The sequence below is a fragment of the Lutra lutra genome, chromosome 9 (assembly GCF_902655055.1).
Source record: "Lutra lutra chromosome 9, mLutLut1.2, whole genome shotgun sequence".
Classification (NCBI taxonomy): Eukaryota; Metazoa; Chordata; class Mammalia; order Carnivora; family Mustelidae; genus Lutra; species Lutra lutra.
In genome coordinates, this window is record NC_062286.1 from 71,530,464 (window position 1) to 71,555,177 (window position 24,714).

The following is a 24,714-nucleotide window of genomic DNA, read 5'->3' on the forward strand; positions in this document are numbered from 1 at the left end:
GTTATGAATCTTTAGAAATAGACTAGAATTCTTTTTACTCGTATGTTAAATGGGGGCATGTCATTTATACAGACTTTTTCATTTTCTGTTTAACTGCATGGATTGTTAAAGCATGTGAATTGATACTTGCCAACATACCTATCTAAAACACCCAACAACCATAACTTTATCCATAGTTTGCTCAGGGAAACTTCTACAGCATTTTGCATAACTCTTTTCAGTTACTTTGCCAATCTTTATCTCAATTTCATGAAGCTCTAGTCTCCATTTCTCATGGTGTCTCTGTTCATTGGTCAGAAGTTAAGGAGATCCATGCATTTTTCTAAAATCCAAATGGTGATAGAGAATTACTAATGATGGAAAGAGATTACTTGCAACCATAATCACACTAGAAGCTATGTGCTTGCTTTTACTAGTTGTTGTTTACTATTATAGTGTATTTTGTCCTATATCTGAAACTTCGGAAACCTTCCTACTACAGCTTCTCTGTTGCTAATTCAGGTGTGTGAACTAGAACTTTCAACACTGGTTTGCTCATGTAATTTGAGGTGTTGGCAACTACTATATGTGACCTAGCTCATGTATGAAACACTTGTGGATTTTGTTTTAAAGAACCCAAGTTTCTTTCGGATTGTTTTTGCAGGACCCAGCACAACCTGCCAGGAGGACTCCTGTTCTAATCAAGGCGTTTGCTTGCAGCAATGGGATGGCTTCAGCTGTGACTGTAGCATGACTTCCTTCAGCGGGCCACTCTGCAACGACCGTAAGTACCTCTCTGAGTATGGACTCAGATGGTCATCATTGCTTCCAGTCACTGTGTGATGCCCAGAGTCTAAAACTGGGGGGTCTTTATAGTATCTGTGAGCTAAACTGTCACAGTGAGGAGCAGCAGTTGTTTCTACAGAAAGGGCACTTTTGCAATACTAAAGTCTTAAGGATGCCATTAGCTAAATGCTGTGATATGGTAAGCGTTTGGTTTGCACCTGTTTACTGTAATTTTTTGAATTGCTAATAATGGTCACCTTGTTGAAAATACTTTTTTCATTTCCTACATATGACAGTCCTCCCCTGGTTTTTTCAAAAAAGATTTTTTATTGCTTTATATTAAATAATATTTAATTCCAGAAGATTATATGTTGAGGGCTATAATTTTTGTGAAAGGTGACATGTCTCATTATGCTTCCCTTTCTGTATCTTTTTAAACCCATATCTGCCTTTTGCTTTAAAAAACAATGTTTAAACTCTGTCCTTCAAGTACTCTATCTTATATTCTAGCCACTTGTGGATTTTTCCTCCTTTTAGTTTCACAATATAAGCATGACTCAGAAACACAGCATTCACATTCTATCATAGAATATCTGCTCGTACCTAATCTGTATGGTTGCAGTAAGAATGTTAAGAATGAATTAACTGGTATATAGGGTAAAGTCCTATTTCTTAACTTTCAAGTAGACCATGCTTTACAGCACTATGTCAACATGGTAAAAGTATTTTCTACAAAACAACAAATTCCACTATATTGAGAATATATTTCAGGAAGCGCCTCCTGCTTATGAAACAGAGTGCATAATTTATATTATAAATGAAATAACGTTTAAGGAAAAGCTCTAGGATGCAGGATGCTGTGATTGAAGTTCTGGGTTTGGGGACAGAGGCTGGACTTGAGTATGGATTTTAAGGAGGATTAGAGTTTGTTCACTTTGACCTCTGTCTGTTTGAGACTCTCTTTTCACCCGCACATATGTGTATGGCATTGTTGAAGATGAGGTCAAACTAAAATATTCCATCGAACTGAGTTTAGGAATATAGTATAACTCACCAGCTATCTTCAAAATTTCTCTTCAAAACATTGAATATAGGTATAACAAGCAATTATTACAAAGTAAAATATTGGAAGAGACCTGTAAAAATCGTATCACCATAGTTGGGGTAATATTTTGTCTCCATCCTACCAGCAACATCTTCCGTAGAATTAACGTAACCTTGAAACATGAACATGTATTCAAACCATCATACATTTGCACAAACAGTAACCCCAGTTGGGGTTCTATAAATAATCTTAAATGAAGTCTCAGTAGATACTTTTTGTATTTCCATGTACCTAAAGCAAAGAAAATAAAAAACCTTATAAATGCTTTTAATATATGCAGATATGTATACAGAATAGTAACTTTCTGCATTTGCTCCTGCCCCATAGAAAATAACATAAATATTTTCAAGGACAACCAGAAGACTGATAATTTGTTATGATTTTATTATGGTAAATTTTTAATCCTGAATATAATCCTGAAAGATGTAGGACTACATGTGGTAGCTGAGAGAGCTTCTTATTGCATGAAAATGTTTTTCATTTTGCTGAAGAACTTTTCTCTGCCAAACTTTGCTTAATTTAGTTTCCATGTTTTATAAAATAGTTGCCATTTGGTTGTGTCAGATAGTATATTCTCTTATACCAGTTAAGTTTGAAGAATATAATTTTCTGCGTGTATTTGCTAGACATTTCCTAACAGAACATCAAGATCCTACCCTAAGTATCATGCTGTCTTCACATCATTTTTACAGAAAATTATTTGAATGCTGCTCTTGGATGATAGTAGTGGTGATGATAATGATAAGGCTATTTGTTATTTTCTTGTAAATAAGGTAAATGTCATTCAATAAATGTGTGTCCTGATATGCCTTTTGCACAATCAGCATTAAAATTACTTTGGAGGGCTCTCAGAATACATACATTTTGATTAAATCATTACCTCTTAATGGGTTTTCTGGAAATGGGAAATGGTTTCTTGCTTTGTGCATGGAGTTTTGGTGGTGAGGCGATGTAGGCATAAATCAATATTTAAAAGCAAATCTTATTTTCATATCAACTTTAATTTGTAGAAAGTACAATAGTGACTGTTACCTTTGTTAAAAGGTAAACTGAAGCATTAAAAATTTTAAGAGTTTATTTGAACAAAAATTGATTCAAATCAGGTAGCATCCAGTCTAGCAGATAAAAAGGAGCTCCAAGGAGCTGCATGAAATGAAAGAGTTATAGGCAGAAGGGAGTAGGGACAGGAAAGCTATACTATATTGGGAAAAAAAAAAAAAAAAAGGCAGGCTGTTGATTGAAAAGTTACTTTCCTTTAGGGAATGACAGGGGTCTGTGAGGCAGCTAACCTAACTATTTCTGATTGGGAAGTTCCTGATTGACTGGTTTATGGGAACGCCAAAACTGTAATTAAATTAAGTCTTGGTTTGGAGACCTGGGGCTTAGCATAAATGACTCCATTCAGGGCCTGGTGTCTTTTTCTTTTTTCTGTTCTTTTCTCTTTTCTTTTTTCTTTTCATACCTTGAAGATATGCAATTGATATGGCAATAAGAGTAGCATGCCATATTTTCTTCAGTTGTTAAATTCATCAAAATAATCATTACTTTTCTGCGTCTCCTAATTTTTCTGAGTTGCACAAACAGAATTAATGTGATTCCTGGGATTTTCACAAACACTTTTTTTATATAGAGGTTGACTTTTTTTTTTTATTTAATGAAGCCATTTAGGACAGTTCGTTTCTTAATGAAATTTCCGTTGTAGCTTAGGTATTTATCCATAAATTCTGTGATAGCAGTCTTAAACTGCATAGAAAACAAAACAAACAAACCAAAACAAATGAACAAAGGAAAATAAAAGAAATTATTTTAAAAGGGGAAAGAATTACAAATAAGATACATTTTCTCTGAAATACGCCTTTGGAATATCATCTCTCTGATCAATTTCATAGAGTGGGTTAAAGTAAGTAGAGAAGTTTATTTATGTTAGCCGGGAGATATAATTAACAATGGGAAGATGGGAATACTTTTTAGCTTGTAAGTATAATTGTGGGTAAATCATACTAATTAATGCACTTAAAGAAATCTTTCAAAAAGAGGTACTTATGCAAAATGATGCCAAAGGCTACTTTTAAAGAAAAGTGTTTGTGAAACCCTTTTTCCCCTAGAAAATTGCCATGTAAATGACCTACTCATTGAGAAAAGCAAGTGCTACGTATATTTGTAGCGTAGTGTAGTGTAATGGACTTAGCTCGATTCTTCCATACCATTAACATATTTTAGGTCCTTAATATTATTTGGGGAAGGGCTTATTGTAGTCACATTTCCTGGTTCAGTTTCCCATTTCTTATCTCTTCCTCCTCCAATCCGTTCTATGCCTTCTGACCTCTTTTGTTCTTTTTTCCTATTCTCCTTACTTTAAATATCACCAGCTTTTCCTGATTCTCCTAACCAGAGGCAGTGTTTTTCCTCCACTGACTGCTATAGAACTTCGTTGATGCTATTTTATCAACCATCATGATTTAGGTTTGGTTTTATCCCCATGTAAGACAAAGACTACATGCTTCTCCCAGGTAGTATTCTTTATTTTATTTTATTTTATTTGTCTGATAAAACCAGTGTTTTGTACATCATGATGCATATAATTGGTAATAATAGTGACTTACTAAATCCATGCTGACTAGATGCATGGATCTTGCATAAGGGTTTCTAGTACCTCCCCAGCAGTTAACAGTACTCTCCAAATTCATTGATTTGGAGTTCATCAACCTCTGTGATCTGACCCTAGCTTTTAAAGATTTTATTTATTTATTTGACAGAGAGAGATCACAAGTAGGCAGAGAGGCAGGCAGAGAGAGAGGAGGAAGCAGGCTCCCCGCTGAGCAGGGAGCCTGATTCGGGGCTCAATCCCAGGACCCTGAGATCATAACCTGAGATGAAAGCAGAGGCTTAACCCACTGAGCTGCCCAGGTGCCCCATGACCCTAGCTTTCATTTTCATCCTTATCTGTTGCAGAACCTTGTCCATATGGCGTGTTAGTGCCAATTAACTTACTTATGACTTTCTGAACAACATTATACTTTCCCAATTTCCTCACCATTGCTTATGCTAATTTATCCTCCTGGGATTGCTCTCATTCCACCTGGAATGAATTCCTTTCACTATATCTGTTTGAAGAAATATAATTTCACTTTCAGTCTCCACTTAACTGTTTCATCCCATGGAAACTTCTCTAGTCCTGGCCTTACCTTTCCCCTCTTCTGAAATCCTGAGTAAAGGTCTTTTTAACATACCGTATATTGTAGTTTTTGTGAACTTTTTGTAGGTGTAACCACTTACTTGGTGCTTGCTATGTGCCAGACCTGTGCTAAGGGTTTACATTCACTATATAAAAATCAACGTATCACCTATCAATGCTTGTGTATGCATGCACACACACACATACACACACGCACATACACTGTTATCAAGCCATTGTGCTATGCAATAATCCTTTTCCTGCTTTCACCCTGTGGTACAGAATAGAATGTAACTATATTAGCTAATTTAATGTCAGGTTGGAGAAGATGAATATGGCTATGATCACATGGAAAATGGTGAACATGGTAACATTGTCACATAACGTTAGTACAGCATTGTTGTGTGCCAAATTACGGTTCAGCTTCAATGGTGTCTGTTACCATAAGGGAATATTACATCATAGTGCTGTAATTTTGGTGCTAGGAGGGTATGGTCCCTGCCATTAAAAGACTATTTGTAGAATTCTAAATTTTCCAGGAGAAAATCTGATAGAGATTTATCGTATCTTTTGTGTGAGAATTAGAAATGTTCACTGAAAAAAGATTTGACTGTGACTTGTTACCATGACATTTAAAAATATCTTCAGCTTTGTTTCTCACCTTTTTTGTTGTTTGACAAGAGAATCCAATATCCAGTGTTTGAGCATCAGTATCAGAACTACTGGAAATGAATCATAACATGTATAAAAATAACTGGATCAAAGTCACATTATTTCTGTCCCATTTAGAGCTGCCGCTAGAATTAAGCTGTGAGCTGATTTGTTGCCAGTACCATTTAGGGATGAATAAAATTTAGCAATTAGCTATGTCCACAACCAGATCCTCACTGTGAGAATGATGAATCTTATTAACCTTGAATCATTCAAGCATTTCTAAATGGCAGTCATTAAGTTGTTTAAAGCAATTCATAAGCAGTATTTACAGATAATGCCATAGAAAAATTATCTATGGGGAAACAAGGTCAGACCTATCTTAGGGTAGACCATAAAGAATTAAAATATTGGTCATAGTGATCAGGAAGTGCCATAAAAGACAGAAAGCAAAGCGTCATATATGATAGAGAAATGTTCTTTATCATAGAAATATTATCTTCTATTTAATATAAATTCATCTTTGTTCTTGTTGGTAATAGACATCATAAAAGTAAATACAAGAAAGCATTGGTCTTTTCATTTTGCAATTGAGCAGTTAAATGACAGTTTTAAGCTTTGTCTATATAAGAAAACTCAAGTGGGAGAAAAACCCCAAAGAATGGTACAGAGCACTGCTATATTTGAATTATCTGGATTCGCTCCCTGTATTGTTCATCAAGTCCATGACTCTGAATAGCTTTTGCCTCTGTGCTAAATGGTGCCAGTTTGACCCCAGAAGTCAAGAAAGAAGGTCCAGCTGAATTTTTCTACCTGCAAGTACTCTCTGATTTTTCTGACTCACTTAATATTCTGTGGCGACCTTCATTTGGCTTTTATGTTATTGCTCACCATTTTGGGGGCTTAGCTAACTCTAGAGCTGGTCTTGGATGCTTGCGTTACTGGGGTAATACTGTCATATCCCACCAGAACCCAACTAGACTCAGGCTGCATTAAGAGAAGGTTCTGCCAGTCACCTTGGTTAATTATCCTTAAGGGGTTACAGTGCTTTCAGTTCTCATTGCACGATATTTCAAAGAGTCCTATGACCCTAGTCTATGTCTGAATGATTTTTTTTTCTCTATGAGTATATTGTGCTCAGGTTTCTCACCTCGCTTCCCAGCTATGGTAATGCAGCCAGTGCAGGGGCTGCTAGGGTAGGGAGACTCTCTGAATCTAAGGGGTGAGTTTTTGAAACTTGAGGCCTTTAGATTTACTTTTACTTTTTAAAATGGCTTTTACCTCACCAGAACTGAGGCACTGAAAGCCCTTGTGAACAAAATGAAGATTAATCATGGTGAATTCTCAGAATCCTGTTTAATACTAAATAAGTATCAATGATAAATAATTTAGCATTTGTTTATTAATCAAGAAAATGTGTGAAGAGAGTGAATGTTAATTCTCCAACTTTATAGAATCAGATTATCGTGGGCATGTTTTTATTGTTTTTATTTATTTTTCTTTCTCCAAGTTTTTATGTAAATTTTAGTTAGTTAACATATAGTGTAATATTGGTTTCAGGAGTAGAATTCAGTAATTCATCACTTATATACAATACTCAGTGCTCATCACAACAACATTGTCCTCCTTAAGCCCCATCACCCATTTAACTCATTCCCCCCCACCTTCCCTCCAGTAATCCTTAGTTTGTTCTCCATAGTTAAGAGTCTGTTTCTTGGTTTGCTCTTTTTCATCCCCATGTTCTTTGTTTTGTTTCTTAAATTCCACATATGACTGAAATCATATGGTATTTGTCTTTCCCTGATTGACTTCTTTCAGTTAGCATAATACTCTCTAGCTCTATCCACATTGTTGCAAATGCAAGATTTCATTCTTTTTTTATGGCTCACTAATATTCCATCTTACATAATAATATATATGAATGAATGTATGAATATAGGATGGACATTTGGGCTCTTTCTGTAATTTGGCCATTGTTGATAATGCTGCTATAAACTTCAGGTGATATATCCTTTTGAATTAGTATTTTTGTATCCTTTGCATAAATACCTAGTAGTGTAATTGCTGGATCATAGGGTAGTTCTGTTTTTAACTTTTCAAGAAACCTCCATACTATTTTCCATAGTGGCTGTAACAGTTTGCATTCCCACCAGCTATAAGAGATTTCCACTTTTTCCACATCCTTGCCAATACCTGTTTTTTCCAGAGTTGTTAATTTTAACCATCCTGACAGGTATGAGGTGACATCTCATTGAAGTTTTGATTTGTATTTCCCTGATGATGAGTGATGTCTAGCACCTTTTCATGTGTGTGTGGGTCATCTGTGTGTCTTCTTTGGAAAGTATCTATTCATGTCTTCTATCCATTTTTTAACTGGACTTTTTTTTTGAGGGGGGGTGAGTTTGACAAGTTCTTTATATATTTTGGATAGTAACCCTTTATAAGATATGTCATTTGCAAATATCTTCTCCCACTTTGTAGGTTGCCTTGTAACTTTGATTGTTTCCTTCACAGTGCAGAAGATTTTTATCTGGATGAAGTCCCAATAGTTTGTTTTTGGTTTAGTTTCCTTTGCCTCAGGAGACATATCTAGTAAGAAGTTGCTATGGCTGATATCAAGGAGGTTGCTATCTATGTTTTCCTCTAGGATTTTGATGCTTTCCTGTCTCACATTTAGGTCTTTCAGACATCTTGAATTTATTTTTTTGTGTGGTGTAAGAAAGTGGTCCAGTTCTTTCTTTTGCCTGTTGCTGTGCAGTTTTGCCAACACTATTGTTGAAGAGACGGTCGTGTGTATGTTTTTAAAGAAGGTGTATAAGAACAAAAGTAGTTTAGACTTTGTGAAATAGATGTAAGAATATGATTGTGATTGATTTAGAAAGAAGTGGCCAGATTGGGCAAGTTTTTTATATACTTTGTCACTGTGGATATACCCGGCTAGTGTATAAGGACTCCAAAATATTTTAATGTAGATCACACCAAAATATTTTAATGCTAATGACATAATTAATGGGTATTATATGCATGCAGTTTACAGCTTATAAACCATACATTTTCAGACTTCAAAAGAATCTTAGTTTCAATTTAGAAATGTGCATAAACAATGAATCTTGGAACACTGAAAAAATAAAATTTAATTTAAAAAAAAGAAAAGAGGATATTGGGGCACAGTCAGCTAAATCATTACTTTGGGATAAAATGGCTAATAATTTGCACAGACAGATATGAATCTAGGTCTATCTAACTTGAAGATCATATTCTTACTTGCACCCACAATTCCTTTCAAAGAGGGAAAGATTCAGTGTAGAGGCTGTTGAAATTTCCCAGATACAAATTCCTATAGAAGTTAGTAATGACTGACAGTTAACATTGCAGATTTTTTTTTCCATCTTCATCTTACTCTTCCTTCTTATATTTAATTTTAAACATTATGTGGCAGGAAATATGCTCCTCCCTTCAACTGCTCTGTTGCCACTTCTAAAGATGAGTTAAAAATTTGTAGCTGTCTAAGGCGCGTACTGTCATTAACTTCCAGATCTGTTATAAAAAGGTACTGATTATGAAAGAGAGATGGGGATTTTCTGTGATTTTTCTATGACAGCCCAAATTTCTCAAAAATGATAATTTAATCTTCAATAAAATGATAAAATCTTTGATGAAATCAGGTGAAATATTTCCCAAGATTCTTCTGTTTGAATTGGATTCACAAGATATGTTATGGGGAACGAGCAGGTAAGATTCAGAATTCTGCTGACCAGTGAATGCACATTGAGTGTTTCATTGTGTTGATTATATCCCAGGTTCCTCTTTATATAGTTGTTGAGGATGAAAGAACAACAACAAAAAAATGAAGTCAGAGATTAGCAGGCCAGTCTTAGAAGGTTTTTTAGAAGACACATGGGGGAAACACAAGAGAATGCATGAAGCCCACATCACGAAAAGTCACTATGAGATTAATACTAAAGACCAAGTGTCCCTTGTATTTGTAGAAAAGGGAAAGAAAGCTCAGGGGAAATGTGCAGAGTCCAAAAAAGGTCATGATAAAAATAACGTTGTGCTTGCATTTAGGAGTAATTCTACTCATAAAGAAAAAAATATTACTGTGAAGAAAATGCACCTTTACCAGTGATCCCTTTTCCTTCCCCGAACAAAGCATTCTGTGTCTTTAATGAGATTTACTATAGCAATTAAAAAGTATAGGATTCTTTTATGGGGAGGAATTATGGTCTCCTCTGCAGCTCAGTGCTGTTATACATTGTTACTTCTCTGGTAGCGTTCTACAGCAGCATAAAGTACAAGGATGATCTGTTAGCTCTGGGTATTATGGAGTGTATGATTTTAATGACCCTAATGATCTAAATTCACATCTGTCAGAAAATGGCCTGTAGAGCCTGAGGCTTAATCTCCCCAGGATTTGGTGAGATAGGAAGGTACAAAGGCGTTTCTTAACTTGAAATGATTTCAGAATGAAACAAGTTTCATAAAAGGATGAGCTGATACAGAAGGATGTTTAAAAAAATGGGTCGCGAGCAAGGAGGAGGCTGCATTTGACGGGGACAGAGGAAACTGTGTTCATGTAGGTGTGAACACTACTTATAAATATATAACATATGACCCTTTAGGGAGAGAAACAGATGGAATATGTAGCGGAAAGTAAAGAATACATTTTGCTTGGTTTCTTCACTAGAATGGCACAGAGTATATTTTGATATTCGACTTCTCCTGTTGGAAAGCTTTTGAGGCCTCAGGTGGATTATAGCAGCTCAGGGCAGTACTGACATCAGGAATGGTGCTGGATAAAAGCAGACCTTGGGATATGTGTGCGAAGCTTCTTCAGGTCATGACATAATGCGTTAAACACCCCAGCCATGTTTCCATGTCAATAACTTGATGGTCACCTCGCATGCCTACTAGGAGGAATCAAGATTTGAGAATCTAGATTCCTGCAATCATCACACCCTCATAGTAAGACAGCATTACTAACACTGTGGGGTTCATCTCTCATGACATCTATCATGAATCCACTCTCCTGGGTCCTATTTAGGGCAAGTGCTCCATTTTACTAAATTAAAAACAGAAAAGTATCCGAGAAATACCATTTCCTCTCAGCCACAGGAAGCATCACAGAAGTAATTAAACTGGATTTTGATGTGTTGGGAACATTTCTTTTATTGACAGTGACAATAATTTTCTAAATCAAAACCTGGAAACACTTTCAGTGTTGTTGAAGTGCAAAAGATAAAAACTTAAGTTCTAAAAATCAAATCAGTCTATGGAGTGCAGTATGAGAGTCTGCTGTGTGAGTCATGAATGCAACCTGTATTTTAGAGCTCGGTGCCTGCCAGCTATATGAGGAGGATAATTTTGTTTTTAGCTTAGTTCCTGCAAACTGTGTTGCTATAAAACCAAATGGTAAAGGTCTTTAATATAAGCTATCATGTGTAGTTTTAAAGTCACCCGGAAATTCCAGTCTCCCTAACCCCAATATTTCCTCTTCTGATGTTGTTAGGTTTTGCTGACATCCATTGTCTTGGCATTCCTGCATCCCTTCATTCATCATTTAAGGTTCTCTACATCTTGCTCAACAAACACAGCTGTACAGTATGCTTTATCTCTCATATGCCCAGCCATTCGCGCTGTGATGTGGATATGTACAGAGACAAACCAGTGTAGTCAGTGCTCTCTTTGCCTTCATCTGTGATGAATGACTGACTCCCTCATCTAGATAGTTCTCTTCAACTTCCACTCTGCCCAGGAAAATTCAGACCCAGGTCAAATCAAGTTCATCCAGAATAAGACAGTCTCCAGTTAGTAGGTGATTTCTTTTGCTTCTGAGTCTTCAGATGTTTACTGTGTAATAGGAATGGGTTTTGTTATTTATTTTTTAAAATTTTATTTATTTGAGATAGAGAGAATGAGAGTGAGAGAGCATGAGAGGTCAGTGGGAGAAGCAGACTCCCTGCTGAGCAGGGAGCCCGACGTGGGACTCAATCCCGGGTCTCCAGGATCTTGACCTGAACTGAAGGCAGTCGCTTAACCAACTGGGCCACCCAGGCTCCTGGGTTTTGTTATTTTTTAATGTGCATTTACCTTTATTCCCTAGCTCTCCCTTATATCTTATTCTTCTACTTTTGATATTATTTCTCACAGGCCTAGCCTATTGTAATGCTGAGTAATATTTGAAGATGAGTATTTCAAAATCTCCATTAGTTTTTTTTTTTTTTTAAGATTTTATTTATTTATTTGAGAGAGAGACAGTGAGAGAGAGCATGAGCTAGGAGAAGGTCAGAGGGAGAAGCAGACTCCCCATGGAGCTGGGAGCCTGATGTGGGACTCGATCCCGGGATTCCGGGATCATGACCTGAGCCAAAGGCAGTCGTCCAACCAACTGAGCCACCCAGGCGTCCCTCCATTAGTTTTCTTAGAGCAGGTTTGGGTTCACAAAATATAAAGGGGATGGAACAGAGATTTCCCACATGCCTCCTGTCCCCACTCATACATCACCTCTACCATCAGCATCCCTCAGCAGGGTGGTACATTTGTTACAATTGATGAACCTACACTGACACGTTGTAATCACCTGGAGTCCATAATTTACAAATTAACTGATGTGTGCACCCAATCCTATGGTTCTTTCAAATAAACAAATATATATGTGTATTGTGTATATATATATATACATATATATATATATGTATGTATGTATTTATATATATTCCATAATATCTCACAGGATAAGGTATTATGTTTTAACACATCACTGTAAATGCATTTTTCATTGTCTATTCCTGATAGTAAAGACCCATGTGGAATTAGAGTCTTATGTAGCCAGAAAGAAAGTGCTTTAAGTAAAGATCTGTGTACGTGTCAAGGGGGAATGTGGGTGAGTGTGTGTGCATGTGCATGCCCACATACCATGGGAGAGGGATTTAGAAACATGACATTCTATTTTCTTCAAACTCTGCTTAAGTCTGCTTTGTAACAAATTAAACTTAACAAATTCTGGGTCTTCAGTGTTTTCAAGGTAACGATTTTTATTCAGTTTACCTTTTTCTCATTAATGAGCCAATACCTGCAGGAATAATCACATCATGATGAAATGCTACACTGCTTATTTGATCTTTTTTATAAACTTAAATAAAATTTTACAATTTTGGGGTATTTTTCTAGCAATAATGTAAATTCTCTTGGGGAAAATAATACTATTTCTCTTATAATAGCATATCACTTGTGTGCTCTGATTTAGTCCACCGGTGTCCTTGAAGAATTCTTTCAGTGTTGCCTTTGCACTATCTCTGGAAGAGTCGAGTGCCCATTTGGTGTTACATAGATGGAAGCATGATGGAACTCAGAATCTTCTTATTGTTTTTTTTTTCTATTCTATATTAAATATGATGAATATAGCATTTATACATACAATTGTACCAATTACAAGAGGCTTACTTGGCCTAATTGTTCTGGTTCAGTATTTTAAGTGAATTTTCCTAAAATCAGTTTAATAGGATGGTGAGTATTCTCTGTTTCTAGATCTTCCTAAGCCATAGTCGATCTGCCAAGCTGAGACTGACAGCATTGGAAATAGAACTTGCTTGGTTGTTAGAGGGTTGAGAAAAAAGTTTAAAAAGTAATTAACAAGAATACTAGATTTTGTCTACCTTAATCAAGAAAGCAGTAGTAAAATGAAGGGGTTGGACTGTCAGTGGATCCCAAATTGTCATTCCTGGACCAGCAGTGTCCACATAACCCATGAACTTGTTAGAAATGCCCATTGTCATATTCAAGACCTCCTGAATTAGAAGGGTGGGGTGGGTCTCAGAAATAGGTATTTTAGGACCTTTGGGATGAATGTGGCACACACCCAGGTTTGAGAACTATTAGCCTAGATGATCTGTAAGTTCATCTTCTTAGTTCTGTGCTTTCCAGATAATGTAAAACTTTATGTAATTAAATGAAGGAATTTCTGCCTAGGAATTTTTATAAGTAAAACATCATAACTAGATTTATGAAACAGTTTCAACACAATCTTGAATGTTTCTTACATAGCAGTTTAGAAGAAATAACACAAATTTTCATTTTGATTATCAGCCTCCTCAGTTGGCTGGCAATCTTAAGAATGTTTGAGCAGTTCCCATTCACACTATTCATGCTGTGAAAAATCTAGTTCAAGGCAAAATTTCTTCTGTGGTATGAGGAGAATGACTAAACCCAAGTGTACATCCCTCTGTGCTTATCCTGAGAGATTCTTTGGAATAATATTCTGATAATTGATATTGATTTGGAAATAAATTATTTTTCTTACCTGCAAAAGAACTATAACCTGGAAGAAATTTGAGTCAACTGAACCACTGTCAAAAATGCCCTTCAACAGAAGACATGAACAGACACTTCTCCAAAAAAGACATTCAAATGGCTGAAAGACACATGAAGAAATGTTCATCATCATTAGCCATCAGGGAGGTTCAAATCAAAACCACATTGAGATACCACCTTACACCAGTTAGAATGGCCAAAATTAAGACAGGAAACAAGTGTTGGGGAGGATGTGGAGAAAGGGGAACCCTCTTACACTCTTGGTGGGAATGCAAGTTGGTGCAGCCACTATGGAAAACAGTGTGGAGATTCCTTAAGAAATTAAAAATAGACCTTCCCTATGACCCTGAAATTGCACTACTGGGTATTTACCCCAAAGATACAGATGTAGTGAAAAGAAGAGCCATCTGTACCCCAATGTTCATAGCAGTGATGGTCACAATCGCCAAACTGTGGAAAGAGCCAAGATGCCCTTCAATGAACGAATAGGATAAAGAAGATATGGTCCATATATACAATGGAATATTATGCCTCCATCAGAATGGATGAATCCCCAACTTTTGTATCGACATGGACGGGACTGGAAGAGTTTATGCTGAGTGAAATAAGTCAAGCAGAGAGAGTCAATTATCATATGGTTTCACTTACTTATGGAGCATAAGGAATAACACGGAGTACATGGGGAGAAGGAGAGGAGAAGTGAGCTGGGGGAAATTGGAGGGGGAGATGAACCACAAGAGACTGTGGACTCTGAGAAACAAACAGGGTTTTGGAGGGGAGGAGGGTGGGGGTTGGATAACCTTGGTGGTGGGTATTATGGAGGACATGTATTGCATGAAGCTCTGGGTGTGGTACATAAACAATGAATTTTGGAACACTGAAAAAAATAAATGCCCTTCAAAAAAAAAAATGTCACTTATAGAAGATAATATATTCTTCCTTTTTTCATTGCCTTAAACATACCATGTTGTTACCTATCCCTTAACACCTGCAAAATGAATGTGGTCTCAGTTCACTAGGAATTCCCCAGATACAGTTTCCCTTCTCATTGACACATATGTCATATCTAGTATTATCTTCATATTTGTTTATTTATCTTTACTCACATAGAATGATCAGTATGTGACAACTCTTCAGCTGGGATCCCAGTGTGTGACCTTGAGCAAGTCATGAGGTTTGTGAGCCCAAGTTTCCTCATTATAAAATAAAAAGTCTAGTTTGCTTCATCTTCAAGGTCTCTGGAGCTCCAGGGTCTGTGATCCATTGTCAGTATATTCTTTACCTTCTTTTTCCTCAACCCTAGACCTATTTTTACTCATATTTAAGGCTCTTCTAGAACACAGCCTACAGCTCAGTCTCACCACACTAATCTTAAACTGTATTTTAGCCAAAGACCTTTCCTGCCAAGTCCTATAAAAAGGAAGAACTTGGAAAAAGAAATCTGATTAATGGAAGCTTTGAATTAATCCTGAAACATAAGGCAAAGAGTTTAGCTGTTTGTTTCTTTCATATTTGTATTGCTATTTATTAATAGCTCCTTTCAAATATCTATATCAAATTTGTTTTAAGCTGAAAATTTTACTGGTCTAAGAATCATGCCTGTGTCCTTAGCTAAATGCTAAGTATAATTTTTATCGGTACTTAAATAAGTGCTTTTTGGTGATTTAAAAAACTCAATTATCTAGGCAGGGATGCATAATTGTTAATATGATCTGGAATACAACTACTAATTGAGCATCTACTGTGTGCTGGGTTTTTTTACATTACTTTTTCTTCTCCTCTTACAACATCCTTACATAATAAGGATACTGGCATCTATTTTACAAAAGCTGTATCTAACGCGAAGAAGTATGCCCATGTTCACATGTTAATTAGAATAAGAATTCAGGCTTGTCTCATGTAAAACTGTAGTCTGCCTTCCAGAGACTGCATCATGCAATCTCTTGATACTGAAGAAAATAGTCAAATTAAGAGGATTTCTGGGCATTCTTTACTTCCATTTCAAATATTTTAGAGCACACACAAGATGAATTAATATATGCAGATGTCCTCAATATAACAAACTGTAAAATTGAGGAAGACCTGATACAGAACAAGTTTAGTCCCATCTTCCTTTTACGTTACTCTCCAGCAGGCCTATATCCTATAAAACTTGATAAAGGCTGCAGCTTCAGAGAGAAAACCTTTGTGTACCTCCAGTAAATGCTCAGGCTCAAGTGTAACATTCCTTATGATGTAGCATATAGAACATTCTGAATAACCCAGGAAAATTCATGTTTTCTCTATTTAAAGAAAGCAAATTTGGGATGTTGTTGACAAAGAACTCAGGAAATGATAAGCAAGTGATTCTTCTGAGTTACCAGGCTTGTAGTCTAAAGTTCTGATGTGTCAGGAGGAAATAAGGATCATCTTTGACAGTGGGGCTAAACTTTCATGAGGCTGGCTCTTCCACTTACAATTTTTACACTTCCTAACAAATAATTCCCTTTTGCTAAAAACTATTATGATTTTATCTTAGTGGATCCTGTCTCTCTGGCTGATACTTAACAGTGTGTAGGAGACTTTAATACCTCTGCTTCTGGCCTGGAACACTGCTGGTGGGAAGCGAGAAGTGGTATGGCAACATTATTCCAGGGGCACCTGGGTGGTGCAGTCAGTGACGTGTGTGACTTTTGGTTTCGGCTCAGGTTGTGATATCAGGGTGCTGAGACTGAGCCCCACATAAGGCTTCATGCTTAGCAGGCATCAGCTTGGGTCTCTCTCTCCCTTTCCCTCTGCTGTCCCCTATCTCTCCCCACTCTCTAATAAGTAAACGAATTTTTTTTTTTTTTTTAAAGGGGGCAAGAAAGAAAGAAAGCATCATTCCACTTTTCAGGAGTCCCTTGTGCAAAAACAGGAAGGCTTTGTGCTCAAGACTCTCCTGTGGTTTAGGAACATATTTACATAGTAAATTATCCAAATCTGAGACTGTTATTAATTGTATATTTACTATGTACATAACACTGTGAGAAATAGGGAAAGTAAATAAATGATTGGGTCCCTGTCCCCAAAGGAATTTTCATTTTTGTTGGGAGAATGATTCCCAAGACCCAGGGCAGCAGAGAGTTTGGGCTGCTTTGTTGTATGACCTATCACAACTGCTCACAACAGTACTCGACACTTGGTAGGTACTCAGTATTTCTAAAATGAATAAAATGCATTCTTTGTTAATAAGATAACTAGTTGCTCCTGGATTGGAAGAATAAATATTGTGAAAATGTCTATGCTACCTAAAGCAATCTACACATTTAATGTAATTCCTATCAAAGTACCATCCATTTTTTTTTCAAAGAAATGGAACAAATAATCCTGAAATTTATATGGAACCAGAAAAGACCTCGAATAGCCAAAGGAATATTGAAAAAGAAAGCCAAAGTTGGTGGCATCACAATTCTGGACTTCAAGCTCTGTTACAAAGCTGTCATCATCAAGACAGCATGGTACTGGCACAAAAACAGACACATAGATCAATGGAACAGAACAGAGAGCCCAGAAATAGACCCTCAACTCTATGGTCAACTCATCTTCGACAAAGCAGGAAAGAATGTCCAATGGAAAAAAGACAGCCTCTTCAATAAATGGTGTTGGGAAAATTGGACAGCCACATGCAGAAAAATGAAATTGGATCTTTTCCTTACACCACACATGAAAATAAACTCAAAATGGATGAAGGACCTCAATGTGAGAAAGGAATCCATCAAAATCCTTGAGGAGAACACAAGCAGCAACATCTTCGACCTCAGTTGCAGCAACATCTTCGTAGGAACATCGCCAAAAGCAAGGGAAGCAAGGGCAAAAATGAACTATTAGGATTTTATCAGGATCAAAAGCTTTTGCACAGCAAAGGAAATAGTTAACAAAACCAAAAGACAACTGACAGAATGGGAGAAGATATTTGCAAATGACATATCAGATAAAGAGCTAGTGTCCAAAATCTATAAAGAACTTATCAAACTCAACACCCAAAGAACAAATAATCCAATCAAGAAATGGGCAGAGGACATGACCAGACATTTCTGCAAAGAAGACATCCAGATGGCCAACAGACACATGAAAAAGTGCTCCATATCACTCGGCATCAGGGAAATACAAATCAAAACCACAATGAGATATCACCTCACACCAGTCGGAATGACTAAAATGGACAAGTCAGGAAATGACAGATGCTGGCGAGGATGCGGAGAAAGGGGAACCCTCCTACACTGTTGGTGGGAATGCAAGCTGGTGCAACCACTCTGGGAAACAGCATGGAGGTTCCTCAAAATGTTGAAAATAGAACTACCCTATGACCCAGCAATTGCACTGCTGGGTATTTACCCTAAAGATACAAACGTAGTGATCCGAAGGGGCACGTGCACCCGAATGTTTATAGCAGCAATGTCTACAATAGCCAAACTATGGAAAGAACCTAGATGTCCATCAACAGATGAATGGATAACGAAGATGTGGTTTATATACACAATGGAATACTATGCAGCCATCAAAAGAAATGAAATCTTGCCATTTACGACGACGTGGATGGAACTAGAGGGTATCATGCTTAGCGAAATAGGTCAATTGGAGAAAGACAACTATCATATGATCTCCCTGATATGAGGAAGTGGAGATGCAACATGGGGGGTTAAGGGGGTAGGAGAAGAATAAATGAAACAAGATGGGATTGGGAGGGAGACAAACCATAAGTGACTCTTAATCTCACAAAACAAACTGAGGGTAGCTGCGGGGAGGGGGGTTGGGAGAAGGGGGGTGGGGTTATGGACATTTGGGAGGGTATGTGTTATGGTGAGTGCTGTGAAGTGTGTAAACCTGGCGATTCACAGACCTGTACCCCTGGGGATAAAAATATATTATATGTTTATAAAAAATAAATAAATAAATTTAAAAAAAAGAATATTGGGGGAAAAATAAGATAACTAGTAATTTAACTGCTTGTTATGTGATGAAAACAGTTGTTGTATATGAATTTGGTAGAGAGGATAAGCACAGTAGTTGTTAAGCTAAGTGGAAAACTAGGAGTGAGCTGGACATTAACTGGACAGAGAGAAGCAGGGAAAGCACTTCCCACGAGGGAAATAATATGAGCAAAGATGAGTCTGTAGATAAAATATTCCCAGACCCAAATACATCTATGAGTACCTTCTATAACATTAAATATTCTGGTTGGGGAGTGGGTGCCTGGGTGGCTCAGTCAGTTGGACATCTGCCTTTGGCTCAGGTCATGGTCCTTGAGTGTGGGATTGAGCCCCACGTCTGGCTCCCCACTCGGTGGGTAGTCTGCTTCTCTCCCTGACCCTCCCCCCCCCTCATGCTCACTCTCTTTCTCTCTCAAATGAACAAATAAATAAAATCTTTTTAGAAAAATAAATACTCTGCTAGGGTCTGTGTATACAGAAGTAAACAAGAGGAGTCTGTGGGTACAGTGCAAAGATAACAGACTTGGGAGGAAAACAGATTTGCATTCTGTCACACAGCACCTGTAAGGCCATAGTCAAGTGGATTAATGTGTCTGAGACTCAACTTCTTCATCTGTAAAGTGAGACACGATTACAGATCTTGCTGGGTTGTTTTGACTATTAAAGGTAATGGATGGTAAGATGCCTGCTAAACCCCCGAACTGGTCAACATTCTGTAATTGGTATCTGATGCAATGTTGTCTTTGAGTCTGCTTTCAAGGAGCTCATAGATAAGAGGAAATGGCTGGCACATGTACAGATCATTATAGTTTAAGAGATGCTTTGATACTTCACTTTGCAAATGTGGTCTGAGGACCAGCAGCACCTGCAAACTCATTAGGGATGCAGACTCACAGACCTCTCCACCTGCTACACACCTACTGCTTCAGAATCTACATTTAACAAGATGCCAGTTGATTCATATGCACATTAAAGTGTGAGAAGCACTGCTCTAATAGAAGCATGTAACTAGGCAGAACAGGGAATGGCTAAACCAACTTAGGGACTTGAGGGATGACTTCTCTTAGAAAATGAAGTTTGGAGGCATTCAGAGCAAAATATTACAGATGTGTGGCTCAATTTGTTTAGTAAGTCAGAATTCCTAATTTGAAAAATGCAGTAAAGTTTCACTTGACAACACTATTTACATATCACATGGACTTTTAGTAATCTCCTGTGATTTAGCAGCCAAATGCAGGACAAGGCAAAAATTGTATCAAAGTGAGGCCAGTTCTTGTTTCCTGCTTCAGCATATGGAAATAAGATCGAAAATCTAGCATTTACAATGAACCTATCCATAAGGAGGTCTGAATTCAACAGTCCTCTCCCAAGCAACTCAGAAGGCAGACATTTCATTGGATAATTTAATTTAGGCAGAAAGGTCTTAGCAGACCCTGGCTCTTTTTGGGCCAGTAAATGGAGTACTATAAAAATCAGTCATTTGGTGCTCAGAAAAAAAATCCCAGCTTTCCCTAGGCTGTCCCCTCAGGCCCCTCTGGTTTAACACTCATTTCCTTTTTTAATGTTAGAACTGCTTCTATTTTATGTGGAGCCACGTGGTTCTGTTCATTGAGTTGGTAGGTGGCTCCAAGCCTGTAATTATGATCTTGATTGTCGGCTGCCAAAGTACAAAAGGAAACCATAGTAATCCACTCCGGTGCTCTTTAGTGAATTGTTGCATATGCTTTCTGGTATATCGCTGCACATAAATCTCACAGTACCAATAAAACTATTAGGGTAGTAAAAGATATGCATTTTAATTTTCATAGAAAGTGTCATAAAATTCAATTAACTACACTTTCCCAAATAGCAGTTCACTCTGGGAAGCCCAGGGTTTCCCAATCTGGAATTACACAGTCCTTGCACTTTCTTTGTGACCTCCATTAATGCTTTAATCATTACACCTGCTTGTCATCTTGCACTGTTATCATCTCCAGGGTCTTTTTGTCTCTTTATCTTGGTATAATTTTTTTTTCCCTTGGCTTTTCTACTTAGAGCTTCATAAAGGTGCTTCCAATACAATGGAGGTTTTCTGTTTGTTTGTTTCTTTCTTTCTTTCCTGTTTCCTTAATTGGAGGGGGATTGGGAGATGAACAGCATAAATAATCCACACAAATTCGGGGATTATAATTACCCAGGAATGGAGTAAAATGTTCTTCAGTGCTATATCTGCAAATAATAAGGAAAAAAAACAGAAATTTTATTTATTAGACTATAGGAGAATCTGAATAACCCCCACTTCACTAATCTATAAAAGTGAACATCCCTCCCATATTTTTAGATTGTTCACCTTCTCCTCAAAAGTAGTTTAATAGCATAGACAAGAGAAAGGTCCCCTGGTGTTCAGATTTTATTACTTTCACTGACTAAAGTGCAGTACATTTCCTAGTATAATTACACCCCAGTTGTCACAATAAATGAACACAGTATATTTTACGATACACTTTACTTGCTTATTATCATGTTTGTTCACACATCTCTCAGACTTAATAACCCATGGGGGGCTTCTACCATCATTGGTGAATGGAAATTAGTGAAGTTCTCTATTTCATTTGGGCAAGATTTTTATTTCAATTTTAAAAAGCCATAAGCAGGATGAATAGTAGATTTAAGGAATTTAAAAATATCTGTAGCTAGGTAATATTCCCCTGCTCACTGTGTGACTTTTCTAAATCCCACTAGTAATCTCCCAACATCCACAAAGGTGAATTTTAGCTAAATGCATTTTTAATGGAGACCAACTGATGTTTCTGATTATTTTTAAAAACAAAAAGAGCATCCTGGATGGAAACAAAGCTCTCTTTTGAGATAGATATTTATATTTGACTTTGAGTTGACCTTACCAAGGACACAGTTGTTTTCTAAATTTCTGGTAGGATTAGAAAAAACTCCATTTAGTTTAATCAATTTGAGTCAAAATACAAGAATGCAACCCCATTAGCATGAACATTTGGAAGACTGTCCATTGTACTTATTGTATAAAAGTTGTAGACCTTATGATAGGGATCAAAATGTAGCTTAACAGTAAGGGGATTATTTTATTTGATGACAGGATAAATAAATTGCATGCCCCAAATCATATGGTGTTATATTAAGTTTTTGTAAATATGCAGGGCATTTTCCTTTGAATCAGACAAGGCACAGTTACTTATGCTTGGCTCGAATACAAATACATAGGTTCTAAATTTTTGGCAAATTTACAACATTTTTTGTCTGATTATAAAGACAATACATACTTGTAGGACAATTAAAAATACAGGACAAATAAAAGTCCAAAGAAGACCACCTGTATTTCTATAATCAGGCTTCTTTTCTATTAAAGGGAGTTTTCAATTCAACAGCTAAGAAATATTCACTCAATACTTGCTATGTCCTCAGAATTATTTTAACTATTAAAAAAAAACAGGAAAGCAAAGAATAAAAGTAAATTTACAAAAATGTGACATAACAATGAGCAACATAGTACTGGAACAGTAACCACTAGGTAATATGGCACACTGTAGATTGCAGGAATCTAGACGTCACCATCTACCTCATAGTCATCAAATCATTGAACCATTGTTTTTACAGATATCTTGGCAACTATGTATCTTTTTATAAAATTTATTAACATATAATGTATTATTTGCTTCAGGGGTACAGGTCTGTGAATCATCAGTATTGGACAATTCACAACACTCACCATAGCACATACCCTTCCCAGTGTCCATCCTCCAACCAGCCCATCCCTCCCACCCCCCTCCCCTCCAGCAATCCTCAGTTTGTTGCCTGAGATTAAGAGTCTCTTATGGTTTGTCTCCCTCCCTGGTCCCACTTTGTTTAATTTTTTCCTTCCCTAACCCCCCATGACCCCGCTCTGCCTCTCAAATTCCTCATATCAGAGAAACTGTATGATAATTGTCCATTTCTGATTTACTTATTTCACTTAGCATAATATTCTCTTGTTCTATCCATGTCGTTGCAAATGGCAGAAGTTCATATTTTATGGCTGCATAGTATTTGTGTGTGTGTGTGTGTGTGTGTGTGTGTGTGTGTATGTATGTATCACATCTTCTTTATCCATTCATCTGTTGATGGACATCTAGGTTATTTCCATAGTTTGGCTATTGTGGACATTGCTGCTACAAACATTCAGGTGCATGTGTCCCTTTGGATCACTACATTTGTATCTTTGGGGTAAATACCCAGTAGTGCGATTGCTGGGTTGTAAGGTAGCTCTATTTTCAACTTTCTGAGGAACCTCCAGGCTGTTTTCCAGAATGGCTGCACCAGCTTGTATTCCCACCAACAGGGTAGGAGGGTTCCCCTTTCTCCATATCCTCACCAGCACCTGTCATTTCCTGATGTTAATTTTAGCCATTCTGACTGGTGTGAGGTGGTATCTCACTGTGATTTTGATTTGTATTTCCCTGGTGCTAAGTGAGGTTGAACACTTTGTCATGTGTCTGTTGGCCATCTGGATGTCTTCTTTGCAGAAATGTCTGTTCATGTCCTCTGCCCATTTCTTGATTGGATTATTTGTTCTTTGGGTGTTGAGTTTGATAAGTTCTTTATAGATTTTGGATAATAGCTCTTTATCTGATATGTCATTTGCAAATATCTTCTCCCATTTTGTCAGTTGTCTTTTGGTTTTGTTGACTGTTTCCTTTGCTGTGCAAAGGTTTTTGATCCTGATGAAGTCCCAATAGTTCATTTTTGCCCTTGCTTCCCTTGCTTTTGGTGATGTTTCTAGGAAGAAGTTGTTGCAGCTGAGGTCAAAGAGGTTGCTGCCTGTGTTCTCCTCGAGGATTTTGAAGGATTCCTGGCAATTATATCTCTTGATGGCAGGAACTGTACCCCCTTTTTTTTGCTGTTGCTGTTCATAGAAAGTTACCATGTGTGCTACAGTGAGCAATTCAAGATGGTACGTAATCAGGACCAACATGATATAATACAGTATAAATCCCATAGGATTTATGAGTGAGGAATAATTTAAACTAGGCCTTGAAGTCCATCTAGGATTTCCTTTTATGAATTTAAAAGGCTTAGGAAGTCTAGGATGTCAGTACCAAGTTCCCAGATGTGTCTTCTTGGATGTAATAGGAGGAGTGATAGGTAAAGGTAAGGACTTTCTCTACTTCTGGTTGGGTTTCTCTTGAGGAAATTTGCTATTGGCAGACTTGAGATAGGATTGACACAGGAGTCCTCACCCTGACATAAGCCTTCTTTCCCTCCTGCACTCTCCGCTTGTTTGCTAGAAAATCCTTCTATATGTCTTTGCTTGGAGTTGACACTTAGACCCACCCAACCTACATTGAAGTGAGTCCCTCCCTGTGAAGAGCACAGGGACAGTTAGGATGCCATGCATACAGAGATAAGCAAACCGAAGTCGTGGTTCTTCACCTTGTGAAGCTTAAAGTCTGTTTAGTTGGAACAACAGGCACTGATACACTGATCATAAATCCCCACATATTGTAATTTGCTTATCTTGAATAAGTGCTGAAATGGAGAATGGGTTGCAGCTTGGAAGTATAACAGAGATGGGTCTTCGATATTTCAGCATTCAGAAATCATTTACTTACCATATGAGGTTGGATATAGCCTTTTTGTTTTTCTTTGATTGCAGTCATTCATTTGTTTTGTGCTCCAAGAGTTAAGTAGACAGAACTATCGTACGTTCATTAGGTTTATGCACAGAGATTCACTGACTTAGGCCTGTTGGAAAACTTCACTTTGCA

General features: G+C 37.2%; 1 protein-coding gene across 28 annotated transcripts in view; it reads left to right on the forward strand.

Moving 5' to 3' along the window:
- The window catches only part of NRXN1 (neurexin 1), a 1,204,011-nt gene that overhangs the window by 628,743 nt on the left and 550,554 nt on the right, over nucleotides 1–24,714 (forward strand). For all 28 annotated transcript variants that reach the window (XM_047745932.1, XM_047745934.1, XM_047745950.1 and 25 more), the window contains one exon: nucleotides 644–763. In XM_047745932.1, the coding sequence (XP_047601888.1) occupies nucleotides 644–763 (120 nt within the window). The remainder of the gene's footprint in view (nucleotides 1–643; nucleotides 764–24,714) is intronic.